The sequence below is a fragment of the Micropterus dolomieu genome, linkage group LG07 (genome assembly GCF_021292245.1).
Source record: "Micropterus dolomieu isolate WLL.071019.BEF.003 ecotype Adirondacks linkage group LG07, ASM2129224v1, whole genome shotgun sequence".
Lineage (NCBI taxonomy): Eukaryota > Metazoa > Chordata > Actinopteri > Centrarchiformes > Centrarchidae > Micropterus > Micropterus dolomieu.
The window spans coordinates 16,541,784-16,557,949 of record NC_060156.1 but is presented as its reverse complement, the minus strand read 5'-3'; the positions used below and the strand labels follow the sequence as shown (position 1 = coordinate 16,557,949).

The following is a 16,166-nucleotide window of genomic DNA, read 5'->3' as shown; positions in this document are numbered from 1 at the left end:
AACAGCGGAGAAAAGTTAATTCTGCATAGTTTTACTTAAATAAAGATGCACTACAGCCTATAACAGAAAAGTACTTATTTAAAGTAGGAACAATGAAACTTGACACCTAACAGTCACAGTTCCACCATTGTAAAACAAAGAGTAAATGTATCAGACTTTAAACCCTCAATTGTCTATCACGCTGAACTGTGAAATGACTGTACTGTAACACCCCTATGTGTGACCAGTCCAGCAGATAAAAAGGGAAGGAAGATGGGCTATATGGACCACCAGACCAGAGGGGGTGACAGATAGCCAGCAGATCACACATGTTGTGACATATGTCCTCCTCACACTGGCTCCTCCCTGTTCCTCCACACACCCTCTCACTTGGGTATGGATGCCTGGAGTGAATCCAGACACAGCCAGGGATGGGACAGCCAGAGGGGGCTTGGCTTCAGTCCGTCATGGCAGGAGAAGATGTCTCCTCCTCCATCCAACCCCTCCTGGGTCCACATGGGCAAGCACTAAGCTGGCATTAATTCAGCTATTTCAAAATCAGTTATTCACTACTAAAACGCAGCGACGCATACTGTTGTTGACTGATATCACAACATTAAACAAATTATCATGATGATTGAATAATCAGCCATTCACTGACAGGCTCTGCTATTATTGCATATGTCAAATGTTGCTTTTCATCAATAAAGACTAGTATAAAAAAAGTATAGTGGAGAGGTAATAATAAAGTCAAAAAATCTGATTTTAAGAGCGAATGTGGTTGTGTGTGTTAGCTAAACTGGATCCCTCTCTTCTTTAGCTGATGCTTAGTCAGCCATGTGCTGTGTATCACTGACAAGAAGACTGCATTATTTATCAACCACAAGTTCCATTTAATCTGTTCATGCTTATTATACACCAAACATGCCTCATTTATAGTCTGATTTTGAATGTAAAATGCCAAGCCTAGCAAATTTAAAGCCATCATAGTACATCGACCTGAACAGCATTTATTGTAAGCCTACGTGAAATAGAAGTAATTTCAATGCATGCCTACCAAAGTGGAGTAGATGGGCAGCTCTTTGTTTGGATTGACCAGCAGAAGGATGTGTCCAATGTAAGTCTACAAAGGAGAAGAAGAAACACACTTGATTTTTTTTTTACTCTGTAACTCAGAACAAGTGAATGCAACAATGTAAAATAAAATAAAAATATTTTTGAGCTCAGCTCTTAAGTCTTTTATAGGAAAGCAGATCCTGCTTATTTAGATGTTTTCATTTTCTTGTTATTGTTATTCTTATTATGCCCCTTATCATTTACAGTGGGTTTTCTATAATCTATGAATAGATTTATTATTTTATTATTTGAGTTTATTTTTATAATATTTGATATTCCGTTTTGATATACAAAAAGGATGAAGCTGAGTATCACTTACAGACTGCCTAAAGCTAACACTTAATAAAATAAAAGTGCTGTCCAAATCTTTCCTTAATATCAGTACTGATGGTGTTGACAATGCCTATTATCATAAGAATATGGTAAAGGTCAGTAAGGGATTTCCAATGATAACCTTAATAATCACCTTTCTCCAATAAAAGCAACAAATGTTCCCTCCAACGCAGCGTACACACATATCCTGAGGCCATTTAGATAAAAATAACCACCTGACCCTTATATCTGACCCTTTCTACTAAAGTGCTAACCCTCTGTTTCTCACAAAGATTCCCGGAGGCTGTTTGAAAGCTAAGGCTTTCCCCTGGGAGAGCGCAGGCATTGCTAACATTCTGTAACATGCTGCTCTGTCCTTAGGCCCTGGCTCAAGGTTAATCACTTGAATAAATTCCCACTGCTTGGGGACACAGGGCAAAATTTACACTACAAGTTTGGTGTTTTTAACTGAGTAAAAGTTGTCTGAGAACAGTGAGCAACTCCCCCACTATCTAACTTTAAATTTGTAACATGCTTGTCAATAATCCAGCCTACACCAATTCCTTCTGTCATATTCTTCCCCAGTTCCTTGCCACTCTCCTCAGGGGTTTAGCTGTGCACTGGTCCTTCTATCCTGGCAGAAGGCAGCAGACAACACATCAAAGCCCGCCTCTGACCACCCTGCTGGGAACATATGGAGCATTCTCTGCCTTTGTCCTTTCCCTATTCCTGTCCTTTACCACATCTCTGCTTTATTGACCTCTTTCTTGACTTCCCCCTTATTATATACATAAGGTCAGCTACCTTAAATATAGAAACAAGAAGGTGAAGAAGCAGAAGTGCAGAAATGCAATGAAATTAATTAATTCCATAACTTGAAAAGTATAGGTAGTTTTTGGTCATTTTTAAGTAAACACTTAAAAGATGGGCACTACGTACTTTATATTTACATGTAAAACATTATTTATGTATCTGGCTTTAGTTAGGAATCTACAACAGAATGGAGCATAATGGATGACTGTCACATGTGTATTTCCATGACACAGGAACTTCTACAAAATCAATTGTGCTCCAAAGTCCTCATGAAAGCTGCCCTTTGTCCACTAACTGTCCTTTCTTTCCACCAATTCTTCTTCCAAATTGACTGTACCTCAAATCCAGCCCTCATTATTCTGAATTCTAATCATTTCTCTTTTCTTCATCCACCACTCTACTGCCTTTTATTGTCATCCCCTGCTGTGGCTAACCCTACTGTCTGTCACCCATCTGTGTTTCCACAATACCAGACTATTACCTCCTCTTCACAGAGAAGAGAGTGCACCGGATAGCTCCACATTGATCTGGTTCCAGTCTTTATAGAGCTCAGTCCCCATGGAGATGCCAGACTACCGTTTTTAACGGAAAGGAGAAAAATGGCAGAAATATAAAATGGTCCTATTGTTGGAGATGATGTATTTTACTCCTGAATAGAGTTATGGATTTATCTTTCCAATCGATCTAAATGGTATTGATTTTGTAATTGTCACTGTTGTAAGTATGTGTGTTTTAGAATTTGGTACCGCTCTTACACGATTCAGCAGGCTGAAACAGAGAGGGGAAGGGATTCAGCTCATGAACACAATCTGTTGTACACACTACTGAGACTAATAAACTATGTAAAAAAAAAAAAAACTACTGTAAAGTAGTCAGGTGTCAGAGGTCACAAATATACACATTATCTGTAAAACCTTCAGGAGAGATGGTACAGTATTTGTGATACTATTTGTGACACTACATGTACATATGCTGGAGGGAAACCCACTGCACTGCTCATGTGTATAAAGAACGTCCAAACATCAAACTCTTATTCCCACACCGTAAACAACACAACACAAATAAACAACTACAGGGGCCCGGTTATGCCCGAGAGAGAATGTATGTTTATATTTCTCTGTGCTCTGTGTGAGTTTTGTGTTCTGATGCATGTTTAATGTTAAGTGGGTTTCCTTGTTTAGTGGCACAAGGACACTGGAGTCTCACATATATTTGGTCATTGCCAAACCGCTTCTGCATCTCGTAGAGCAGGCTGCTGTCAGTCAGCTCACTGAGGGACGCCAGGTCATCATTGGGGGCTGGTGGCATCAGCTTGACCTGAGGAGAGGAGAGGTAAAATCAACATTCTGGCACAAAGATCTGTATCTTGAGAAAGAGAGAATTTTACATGATAATTTTAAAGTCTGGGACAGTGGCCTCCAGTTTTCTTTAATTAAGGCCCACAGATACTGCAAGATTTTTTTCCCTATTAAACTCTCAAACGTGCATTATTGGAGAGATGTACAGCACATACCGCTTTAACAAGTACATACTTGATTACTTCTCAATCATCACTGCTGAATCAAAACTGTATGACTCCAATTTTGTTTTGATTCATTTGGTCAGATTCCCTGCCTCTCTGTCAGTTGATGGACTTGTACAAAACTCTTTATGCTAAGGAAACCCTTTCAGGGCATCATGCAGTGCGTGATAAAAACAAGTGAGCCTGATGCCCACTCTTCCACTTGCATAAAATGCTTAAATATCTGATGGCATGACACATAGGATGGGCTAATCAGTATGGTCATTTTATTTGAAATTCACAGAGATAAGAGCTTCTTTTGTATGTTGCAAGCCTCTTCGTCGTTTATAAAAACAAGGCAAAGTAACAAATGGACTATATCACTCTTGAGTAAACACCCCTGGACTTTTGGGGTTATCTATGTTCTCACGGTCTGACTGTGTTTTTTGTAGTGTGGGAGCTGTAAGAAAACAAGTTACCTGCTCCAGTTTGCTGCTTCCAGAGCTAAAGGGGCCATCTAGGCCATTGTCCTGGGAGGGCTGTCTGCTCAGTGCTCCACCTGCCTCTCTGAACATGGCACACTTCTCCAGCAGACTGTCTCGCTTAGAGATAGAGAGACCCAGGGGGCTCCTGAGTGAGAGGTGGATAGGCCAGGATTTGGAAAAGATGCACATTTTGGGCAAAATGGAGGATGAGAGTATAAGGGAAAAAAACATGATTCACAATCTTATGGAGTAACCATAAGTTAACAATTATGCTTATGAAATTGTTAACCCACATGTTCTTGACAGGAGTGTTGAGATCGTGAGAACCGCCATCATAGCGTTGGTCAGTGCGGGGTAGAGGAGCTGAGGGGTCCGTCAGTCTCTGCAGCCAGCTCTCCTCTGCGTTTAGCAGCATCTCAGCTATGGGCTCTGACACAGCAATGTCTGGTGACGTGATACACAGTACAGGCTAATCGGTGTAGCTGTTTGTTGTGAAATTTGAAATTCAAAGAGACTAGTTTAATTTGATGTAGATTTAAAAATTCTAAATGACAGATTTGTAAGCTTAAATTTGATTTTCAAAATCCATTGAGTGTGTGGTAATAAAATAAAAGCTCTAAAAAAAAAAAACAACTCCTTTCTGTTATCTTGTCTTTCCCCATGCAAACCCATCTTCACAATCTGTGTGGATGAGCCTGCACTGGTGCAGAATGTAAACCCCACTGTGGATCAATTCAACTGTGCTTTAGAGGAAGGGGGAGTTAAGATTTGCTCTGTCTGTAATGAGGTCTAACAGGGCACAAGGGAGGGGAATGGCTTCATCCTATCTTTTTATTTCTGTGTGACTGACAGCCCCCTAGACTCCTATCTCTTGCTCGGGCTGTCTTTCGTCATGAGGCTGCTGAGGGAGGGGTGTGGGGCTCCATGTGAAAAACAGGGGGAGTGCCTCACATCTTTTCCAGGCCTACATGCTAGAAGGGGCTATTGATTATAGCCAAAGGGAGGTATTCAGAGGTGTGATGAAGCCATGGGGCTAAATGGTTAGAGGCAGCTATGATATTTTATCTCACAATGGAAAGGTTACGAGCAAAAAAGACCGTCTATATGACACATTTCATCACTATTACACAAGAGACACAGCTTAAATTTACAATGACTACACTACATTCATCAACAGCCTGGTGCAATGGGTGGTTTTATAACAGATGTGTTCATCTTTGAAATGTGGGGAGTTCTACCCCTGATGTGTGTGTGTGTGTGTGTGATTAATATAAATATGTAAATTAACAATATTACACCCACTGAGAAGCTGAGAAGAGATTAGTTCTTTTTGTAAAGTTAACCTGTGGAGCTCTAAATGCATTTCCTTTCTCATAAAACATTTGGAAGGTCAATTTTCTTTTGATTTTGTTTCTTGATTTTGTTGTGTTATAATGTCTGACTGTTGATCAACAGAATAGCATGAAACCAAGCAATGTCAATCCAGACATGGCCAATCTTTAAGGTAAATGCCAGTTTAATTTACCATTATATTGCGGTATTTGCCGTACAGGCCTGGCTTAACAACTGATGAGTTGCCTTCAGGTATTTCGTCTGTTTGTCTTCTTCATTTATTGTGACTTACATGTACAAAAATCGCATTACTGCCCTCTGCAGATGGCAGGAATACGTGCGTCCTTGTGTGCGCACTAGCAGAACATGAGATTACGGCTGTACACACATATACACACACTACAATTACATTGAAATCGGTACAAAAAGTCTTTAATTAGACATGTTCTTTTGATCTTGTATGTAACAACTACAAATGCCTAGACCTGGGCTATATGGCCAAAATGTCTGGTTAGGCAGAATTCCGGTATAAAATATATATCAGTATTTTCTGCTAAGCTGGGGGGCATGTTTTTAATATTTTTAGTAACTTAGCTTGTTTCTTATTTCACCGTTTTAATAATACTTCATTCTCCATCTTAAGTACCACTCACCAACTGAATCTGCCTCTTTCAGTTCTCTCCACACTCACAGACCTAACATACCTCTGCTACAAACACGTCAGCGTGCCCCGCTTCTTTCCGTCTCTCTCTCCCTGTATGTTCGCTTCGGTGACTTTCTCCATCAGTAGTAGGCTAGGCTGTATATAGCCACCAGAAAAAAATACCCAGAACTTGTCTGCTGGACTTTTCCTCCCACGACTCCGTTCACAGCAGCTGCTAAGCTGCATGTGTAGGAGGCCTGTTGACAATGTAGCCTATCAAAACAAAACCAACGGGGTAGCTAACGAATAGACTAACATCTGACTGGTGTGTTCACTGTTGCTTTACCTGGTCCGCTCTTGTAAAATATCCACAGTGTCGCAACTTGTAACGTGATCCCTGTGTTTCTCTGGTAAATGCTAGAATGTGTTGCCTAACCTGGGCGGACCGCCGAAATAAAGTGTATTTGTGGGAAACACTGAATGAACCGTATTTTTCTTTTTACAAGCCAGGTCTTCAGCAGCGTCTACCAGCACTGTGTCTCCCTCCATATTGTTGAGAGTTTGTGAGTAGACGGCTGCGTGCAGACACACAGGGAGGGGCGGGGCTGCGTGGTGAGGGAGAGAGGAGGTAGGACGCTGGTAGGACTTTACGGAAATTAACTCAACATAAACGGTATTGTCTAATTTCATATCTCTTTTCAAATTATATTATATATATTTATTATATCGGTATAATATATATACCGATATATCTCCCAGCCCTACACATGCCCTCAGATAAGGGTATGACACCTTTATTCCAATTCATAAATTAACTAAACCAGCCCCTTATGATTACTGCTAATGCCCAAATTTTATCATTGCATGTGTGTATGTGTGCATGGGCATGAATTCTCTATTGCAGATACACTCAGATTGGCTCACCAGAGACTGATTATGACAGAGCCCACTGTGTACACTGTGTGTCTGTGTGTATGAGCCTGTGTTTTATTTTATCACAATGATTATTAATGCATTTGAACAGGCTCAGCTGAATAACTCAAAATCCATTCCTCCGCTTCTTTGCTTCATTACCTCTTGCTTGCTAAGACGTTGGGCCATTCCATCGGCAGTATTTTTGTGTGTATGGGCACACGTGTATATTTGTGTGAATGTCTAAATGTGTTACCTGAGGGCTTATCTTGGTTGCAGTTCAACAGAGTTGGGTTTGCTCCGTGCCTCAGGAGCTGGCTAACGATGCTTGTCTGCAAGAAATTGGAGAAACACCCACATCCATTTTCATTAGATCCTAGAAAAGCACTATTAACTTTCAAACCATCAGTACAAGAACAAAAAATGTTGTTATTCCCACTTTCATTGCTGCAGCACAGATATGTACATGTAGTATATACTGTGACAAAGACAGAATTGAAACACTGAGTAGAGGATAGGTACAGTATATGTCACACATTAACGGCCTCAACAATTGTTACCCCTAACTGAGGAGATCCTTAAATAATATCTTCCATCACATGTCACAGTAGAAGAACCCCATTCTTGTTTAACCTAATTTCCTTTTTACCCTCATTTCTACACACAGTGACATGTGATGTCTGTCACCTCTGTCTTTTATTGTTCTGTCTCAGCTTTTCTTTTAAATTTAGCTCACACAGGCTAAGTCCCTGAATTCGGACTTGTTCTTCTTTCCCCTGTCATTACACCTCTTCTTCTAGTCTTTTTGAATTATCTCTTTCACCAACCCTCCATCTTTGCCTCTATGGAGTATCAGTTGTATCAAATCCAAGAAGTGTGATGCAATATGTGATCTGTGAATGCTGATTTTGCTGGTGTGTGACTCAAATTACTGATAATAGACAAGGATCTTCTTCATAATTTCTTGGTAATGTGGGAAAGACGGCATGACCCAGAAACTATCAACTCAATAAATATAAAAGGCATCGTTTCAAAATGAAAAAGAGCATGGTTGATAATTAAACGCAAGAACCTTCTCAACCAGAGCAAATTCTAGGAAAAAATTCTTGGAAAATAATAAACCTAATACATCTCCTCCTACAGTTCAGTTTTCAAACTACTGCATTTTGCTGCAATGCAACATGCACTGTTTAAAAACTGAGTTTTATACTGTCAACCACTACCAAGGAAAATACTTGCTTTTGACTGTCTAGCAAATTTCCACTGAAGTTGTAATGTTAGGACACACATATTTCCACTTTTTTGCAGTTAACAGTAGTTTTTGCAGTTATACAATACATTAAACAGCAAGCAACCATATCATTATGCTTGAGCTAAGTTAACAGCTAACCACAAACTAAAATATTTCTCATTACTGATTCTCACAAAAAGGGTTCCCTGATTCTTCAGTAAAATCAAACCTACACTTAAAATAATAAAGGGGCAATCCTTACACATCAGGATTTTATTCGTCATGGGGAGTACTAATCTGCCTTTAAAAACAGTTGTGTAATGTCTTCTGTGACACTGTTTGGGTGTAGACACTTGAAATTCTTAAATAAATCCTAGATGACAAACTGGGGGCCATGGAGTTCGAAAGACCTGGAGATTTACCAGGCTGGGCTGGTTGCATTATGGGAACTGTAGGATCCAGAGTTTTAGGCTCATCATCCGTACTAAAAAGTAAAAGTCAGAATGTCACAGCCTCTGCTGCATTGATTTTGATCATTTATTTTAATTTGTCTTACATTGTACATTGTCTGTACATTAGCAGAGTAAAATGACAACGTCTGCAGTACTGAAGAGAGTGACTCAGCACATTCAGCAGGCTGGCTCCGACCCAAGTCAACAGCTGTTTATGAGTCTCCAGCATCTCTACTGCCCACAAAACCTGTCAGCTGCACTCACACCCTATAAATACAGACAACATGTCAGTGGCACCACAAGATCTGAACTCTTCTTTGGGTCAAAGTTCACAGGAGCACCAGGAAAAGGTCATCAGTACACGGGGATCAGTGCAGACAAAGTGACCTCATAGCTGTTGTAGATTCAGACAGACAGAAGAGTTTTTGGTATGTGCCCACTGCCAAAATGTCCTTTTAACAATATATGTTAGACCTGAAAATGAACATTGAGATTAACTTTAAAGTACTTCAGAAAATTTAACTTCATATGAATCAGGTGGCTGCAATATTGCCACAGCTTTCACGTATACCTTCATTATAAAATTTAATGAATTAATCTAATCCCTGTAGGGCTGCATTTTAACATCCTGTCATTTTTGTTTGAAAATCCAACACAAAACTATTTAAAATTCTTCCCTCAAGAGAACACAACTTGAAAAGCCTTGACTTAAACCAGGGCAGCAAAGAGCCAGGGTCTAACTTATCACAAGACCCAGAGAGGGAAGCTTAATTAGCTGCAGTAATAGGTTCATACATCTTCTTAAAGGGTCAGTCTAGTATGTATGCCACACTGCAGAAGGGGTCATTGGGTTTAATGTACCAGCTAGTATTACAGTTCCAAGCAAGTGTTTTCCAGGCAACAAGTTTGGTCAGCAAAAGTCTTAAAGAGGTGGTATAATGCTCATTTTCAGGTCCAAAATCCTATTTAGAGGTTGTACCAGAACAGGTTTACATGGTTTCATTTTCAAAAAACACCATATTTTTTTTTCATATTGCACATTGCTGCAGCTCCTCTTTTCACCCGGTGTTGAAGGCTTCGTTTTAGCTATGGAGTGATACATCTTGTCACTAAATGATCTTTGTTGGGAGCTGCACATGCGCAGTTCATAGTTATGGCCTACTAGCCAATCAGAAGCAGAGAAGGGCAGGTCAGCGAAAGGCCGGTAAAAGCCAATCAGAAGCAGAGAAAGGCGGGTCAGCGAAAGGCCGGTAAAAGCCAATCAGAAGCAGAGAAAGGCGGGTCAGCGAAAGGCCGGTAAAAGCCAATCACAAGCAGAGAAAGGCGGGTCAGCGAAAAGACGGTAAACAGCTTCGATTCAGCTGTAGGCTACATGTTGCCGACCAGCTTGGCAACATGGACTGGAGCAAGAGTTTCAGAGTGGTGAGTTATTAATCTGTAACAAAAGTGTCTTTCATCCATAAATTTTTAACTGAGCTCTGTCTCTATATCACAGTAACAACTTTAAATCCACTGACTGCCACCGGTGTTTTTGAGGGCGTGTCGGACTAGTCGCTCGGTGAGCATTATGACACGTATTTACTTGTGACATCACAAGAAAGTAGAAGTAAAGGCTGGACTACAAACGAGCTGTTTTCATGCAGTTCAGAGCAGTGTTTTCTGTGGGAGATGGGAACTCCCTTTGGGCTGGACTTTGGGCTTTTTCACTTTGCAAACCTAGTACATGCACAAAAAAGATATATAACTCAATAAAGGAGAGGGGAAAAGCCAAAAAGCATAATACAACCTCTTTAATACTGTCCTGCATTACTGACGTCTCACTGTCAGACCAGCTATAAGGGAATGATGACAGGAAGTGAGTGTTAAGAAGGCTCAGGGATTAGTTTGTATGCAGGAGGAAAGCACTGGCACCAGTAAAGAGCCAATGGCTGAGGTGATTTAGTGCTGCAAGGCAAACCTAATCGATTCTCCAATCCTCTAGACTGCCACTCTTAAGTCAGATGCACTTACATATTACACACACATACATACAGAGTAATTGTATATGCAGAAAGACACAAGGAGGTTATTATTCCATTTAGAAAATTGCAGTCTGGAAGACTTGAATATTTAGATCTACTGATCAACTAACATGTTTTCAACTAACAACTGGATGAAGGAATCGTGTAAGTGGAAAGAAAAACTAAGGCAGTAGATCAGATGTGAATGAAATAGAGCAAAGCTGCAAGGTAACACAAAGAAAGAAATAATTTTTAAAACCCACTCTAGTGGGGGAAAAAAAACATGGCTTGAGGGTGGATGAACCAAAGAAGTAGAGAGTGACTCACAATAGCAAATGTATAAATTCTCTTTGTCAGCAGCCAAGCACGTAGCCAAGCACGTAGCCAAGCACATAGCCAAGACATGTAATTAAATATCTAGTTGGGTCAGCAAGATCTGAACATGATCACTTCCCTTCCTTCATAGTTGGATCCCTCCCAAACCACCAGATCCCATCGCTCCAACAGCTCACCTCCGCACCATCTGGAAATCAATCTCTTTCCCTCTAAGAGAGACCACTAAATTGCTAATCTAAAATGCTGTAATATGCAGTGCTGCTCTGTGCCAGCAGTTTGACTGTTTCTGATCAATAGGCCCAAAAGTTTATCAGAGTGTGTGCAGGGTAACTGAAGGCAACTTCCAAGAGCAATCTGTCCATCACTAATTTCCTCATCATCTCCTTAATGACTGTATTTACATTGGATCAATGCTGCTAGATAAATTGAAATTAGGGGACTACTTCATTAAAGTCAAAAACATTCTCACATTTTGTTGATCAGCTATGAGTTACCTGTCCATATTTAGCAGCCAGGTGGAGAGGGGTCCAAAAGTTGTTATCAGCAGGATGAGGGTCCACCCCACTCTCCAACAACACAGACACCACCTCTCTATAACCACTGGCACATGCTATGTGGAGCTTCAGAGAAAGAGAGAGAGAGAACCAAAGATAAATAGCAAAATAGAGAAGCTACAGAATCTGGTAAAAACTGAATTGAAAATAGAGAACAAACCATGGACAGGAAAAGAAAGAGACAAAGACAGGTCAACTCATGCACACTAAAACACACATGTGACCTTACTTACCAGAGTGACCCCGTCATCATTAGTCTGGTTGAGGCTTCCGCCTGTGGTTACAAGCTGTCTAACATCAGACAGCATTGTGCTGGGTCTCTGTGTCTTCATGGTGTGCATGGATGACTCATCCACACCTAAAATACACAAAAACCATTGAGACACACTTGGTATACAGTATGCCTTTAGTTGTAATCCTTGAAGGAACAGTTTGGCATTTCAGGAAACAGTCTTATTCACTTTCTTGGCACAATTTAGATGAAAATGTTGATACCATTCTAATATCTGTGTGTAAAAAATGAAGCTGGAGTCAGGAGATGATTATCTTAGTTTAGCATAAAGATTAGAAACAGATGAAACAGTTTGCCCGGCTCTGTCCAACTGAAAGAAAACTGTCCTACAAAAAATTAAGCATTCCTGCATTCCTTGCATTTAAACTTTACATTTTTGCAGAACTAAATTTCTCTACAGGAAACCCTATCAAGCTAAAAGCCTGGCAGATCAAGTCACGGCCAAAAACAATTCAATGCCATGATAGCTTGTCTCCTGGGCAGACACAGACAAACAGAGGTGTACAAGGGCGTCTTACCCAAACTATGAACATCAATGCACTGCTCCATTATCATTTACACACAGTGTACCTGACTTTGGTTGTTGTAATAGGGTGGATTGATTATCAATCAATCTATATCTGATACAGATAAGCTCTAGGGCACTAACTAATGGGACTTTTCCAAGTAGACGAGTTGGATTAGCTAATCAATAAGTTTGTCTTTGCAAACAAGTGAGAGCCACAGGGTGTGTAGCTTTTTGAGACTTGCGGAACATAACCGTTAACAGAACAGAATTTGTCGTCTCTAAAGTGCTAATACTCGAAGGAATCCAGTCTAGTGTGAAACACAAGGGTGTCAGCTAAAAAAATTGCAAATAAAAGATTTTTTTTATGTCTCCCTGATGTAGAGACACATGGACAGTCTTTCTTTTTCCCACAACCACACAAACTTGATGGGGATAGAGAGCATGCTGCCAAGTTGCCATAGCAACAGAACCAGAGTAAGCCTCTGTGAGTAAGAGTGTGTTTCATGGTGGCAAAGCCCAGCGTGGGGTGGGGGTGTATCGGGATAGCTGAAAGTAGACAGGAGGGGAGAGATCATCACAGGGGCTGACAGACATAAGCAGAGAAAGTCTCAAAAAAATCAGTGGCAGAGGAGGTGTGTGTGCGTGTGTGCGTGTGTGTGTGTGTGTGTGTGTGTGTGTGTGTGTGCGTGTGTGCGTGTGTAGGGTGGTCTGAGCTTTGATGAGTTAGCTGTCTGCAGTCAGATGCTTGCATTTGTCATGTGACCCTGTGGCTAATGACAGATGGATGAGGGAAGACCCTCCATCATTGTCTATATCCATTTCCGTCTAGCTTTGTCAGCATGATTCCTGTTCCCCTTTCTCTGCATGTCTCTGTATTTCTGGTACTTTTTCCTGCCTCTCTGTCTGTACCTCTACTACTTTTGTCTCTGTGTGCCTCAAACTCTCCTGTGCCTTTATCTCTGTTATTTACAGCTCCAGTGTTAACCATATCCTTTCTCTGTGGGAGAAAAGTGCCCCGATCGCAATCCACCATCATTAGGCCTGTGGGTGTCACCTTCACAGAACACTTTATCTTTAACGATGGGTATGACATATTCACCATTCACATGATCCCAATACTTCCTAAATGAAAGAAATGAATTATTTACTTTTCCTCACTCTGGATCCTACATTGTAATTTAGCTTTTTATCAAAGGGTTGCGATAACATGTAAATGAGCCACTGCATTTCACTGAATCACACGGTTAAAAGAGCTCACGATACAGGAAATATGAAAAGTTTTATCTGTCTTTCTTCCACTGTGCAGTGCAAAACAAGCGAGAGGTGCGCAGAGCATTACCATTTTCCTCCAGGTGTTTTCGGAGGATGTAGCTGGTCTCAGTTCCCTCAGAGGCGTAGTCTAAAGGGATGTTTCCGTTGACGTCCTGCAGCAGAACATTCACCCCAGCCTTCCCGACGCAGGGCAGAAGGAAGCAGAGAAGACACAAACAAAGTTAGTTTTAGCAGGGCCCATTCATCAGACTGAATCGATGATAAAGTGGGCCCGATTATCTTGGCTTCCCAGAGGAGTATGCCTGAGCAGAACCATATAGACATTAACAGACAATACAGTGAATTAAAGAACTCATTAAATAACCGCCTGGGGGGTGGGGCAGTTAAGAGCAAGTGAAGGCGTTGTTTACCGTAACCTGGGATAACTGGGTGGTGTGTGCGTGTGACATGATTAATCTGTGTTTACTGAACAAGGACCCTGCCAGGACAGTCTTCTGTTATAGCATGAGATAACATGGGAGACCTTCCCTCTGGCTCTTTAAATGACTGTTACACCGACGACAGCACAGTCATTGGTCACAATACGATTATGATTGATTGCTTCTCTTTGGAGGACTCCTGTCGCACTCATTATTTGTAAAAATGTTGCACTGCTTTACCAGTAGAGCAGAAATGTGTACAAGCCATGCAAAATGTACTCATGTAGACTTTCCTTCTGTCCTTTTCATTTTTATCATTCCCTATTTGGGGTTAGGTACTAAAAGTAACGTACATCCTTTCAAGTGGCAATTGTCAGCATCCAGCCATAAATCGCTTCCTGTTGTTTGACTAAACCATAAAAAGACAAGCCAGCATAACGATCGTAGCTGGACCAGGTCTGATAACAGGGACAGGGAACTCTAAGTGAGGATCCTTATTGAATATTTACAGCTAATAGAATTCTAACGACCAAGTTGCAGCATGGCAAAGAGATTTATGACCTAGTCCTTAGGCAGACAGAGAGGGAAGGGGTGGGGCGGGGAAAGCGGCGAAAGGGAAGAAGAGGGCTGAAAATGCGAGGAGGGAGCCAGCTGACAGAGCAACACAAGAGCTGTTGACCTTAGTGCTCTGAAACCCGCAAACCAGGGAGACACTGAGGCTAAAATTCTCAATGCAACTTTGCATTTCGGAACTGATTTAAAAAACAGACACTAGTTTTTTATTCAACTATGAAAATTGTTTTGCAGCTATTCAGAAGAAACGTTTATTAGTCCAAGACATGCCAAGCAATTACAGCACAATAAAGGCAGCACAATGCTGTCAATTCTAATTATCAGAGAATCTGTTCTGGTGAGCTTTGCGGTTTCATTGTGCATCCATCTGCGGTGCCTTGTGCGAGCCATTTTTGCTCACTTATGAAGGTTAGTTAGGGGTTAACAGAGGGAATTAATTAACAATAACAAAGATCAGCTGCTGCGTCGTGACTATTCATGAGAAAACAAGAAACCTTATCACAACGTGAAGCACAGCTTGAAGAGCAAGAGATGAGATGATGAGTGAGTCAGAGAGAGTGTAATATTATGCACACTCCACCCACCACTACCCCCAAAACACACACACACACTCTCCATCCCCTATCTCTCTCTTACCTTCTAATGTCAAATTTGGACTGCTCCATCTATATTCCTTAGATTTGTGCCCAAACGGTAATCAACTTCCTCATAAACCTGATAACTCCACTCAGGGTGCCTCTGTTAACATGCGAGTGTGTTATTGTGTGTCCGTGTGTGTGTACTGCATAGTGGGTAGTAAAGGGTTGTGCTAACCCAGACAGTTTACTTCAAGGTCCAGTAAAAGTCAGTAGGGGTCTGGCTGGATGAAGTTATCAGCTGACAGACAGATACATCTGGCTCTGTCCGTCAGGAGGACCCTCTCACCACTGACCACCTTCACTCACAGATGTACAAAAAACACTTGGAAAACCTTGAAATGTATGTGGCACGTTTAGATTTTCTAAAAATGTGAAGTATAAATCAAATTTAGCAGTTTACACCAGGACGTAATCCAGCAACAGAGTGAAAGTGTGAGATAGATGTTATTATCCTAGAGGGAAATTGTTCCTTTACAACGCTCACAAGACAGTAAACATGTGCAGTGTGAACTATGTACTAAAGTATAGTAAAATGCTATACTTGCCCTCCTGAGCTTAGTTTTACACAATTTCACAATAAAAAACTGTTGGTACAGAAATAATTTGAATTCTATAGTTGGCACACAAAGCTCCAAGAACAACAGACAACAGATTATGTTGAAGGAAGCGTGATGTGTTGGCCATTGATCCAGAGACATTAGTCATGTGTCTGAGCTCACGTGATAAGGGCTGACAGATATAAATGAGTTGATGCTGGCAGGCAGCCACGCAGGCTGCAAGGGGTTAACAAGTTGACTT

At 41.0% G+C, this 16,166-nt stretch overlaps 1 protein-coding gene across 1 annotated transcript in view; it reads right to left on the bottom strand.

Moving 5' to 3' along the window:
* Positions 1 to 16,166, bottom strand: part of myo16 (myosin XVI) — a 76,978-nt gene that overhangs the window by 18,858 nt on the left and 41,954 nt on the right. The window contains exons 5-12 of the mRNA XM_046054525.1: positions 13,806 to 13,914; positions 11,900 to 12,024; positions 11,607 to 11,732; positions 7,350 to 7,425; positions 4,500 to 4,650; positions 4,201 to 4,351; positions 3,427 to 3,537; positions 1,037 to 1,102 (exon numbers count right to left, since the gene is read on the bottom strand). Of these exons, the coding sequence (XP_045910481.1) occupies positions 1,037 to 1,102; positions 3,427 to 3,537; positions 4,201 to 4,351; positions 4,500 to 4,650; positions 7,350 to 7,425; positions 11,607 to 11,732; positions 11,900 to 12,024; positions 13,806 to 13,914 (915 nt within the window). The remainder of the gene's footprint in view (positions 1 to 1,036; positions 1,103 to 3,426; positions 3,538 to 4,200; positions 4,352 to 4,499; positions 4,651 to 7,349; positions 7,426 to 11,606; positions 11,733 to 11,899; positions 12,025 to 13,805; positions 13,915 to 16,166) is intronic.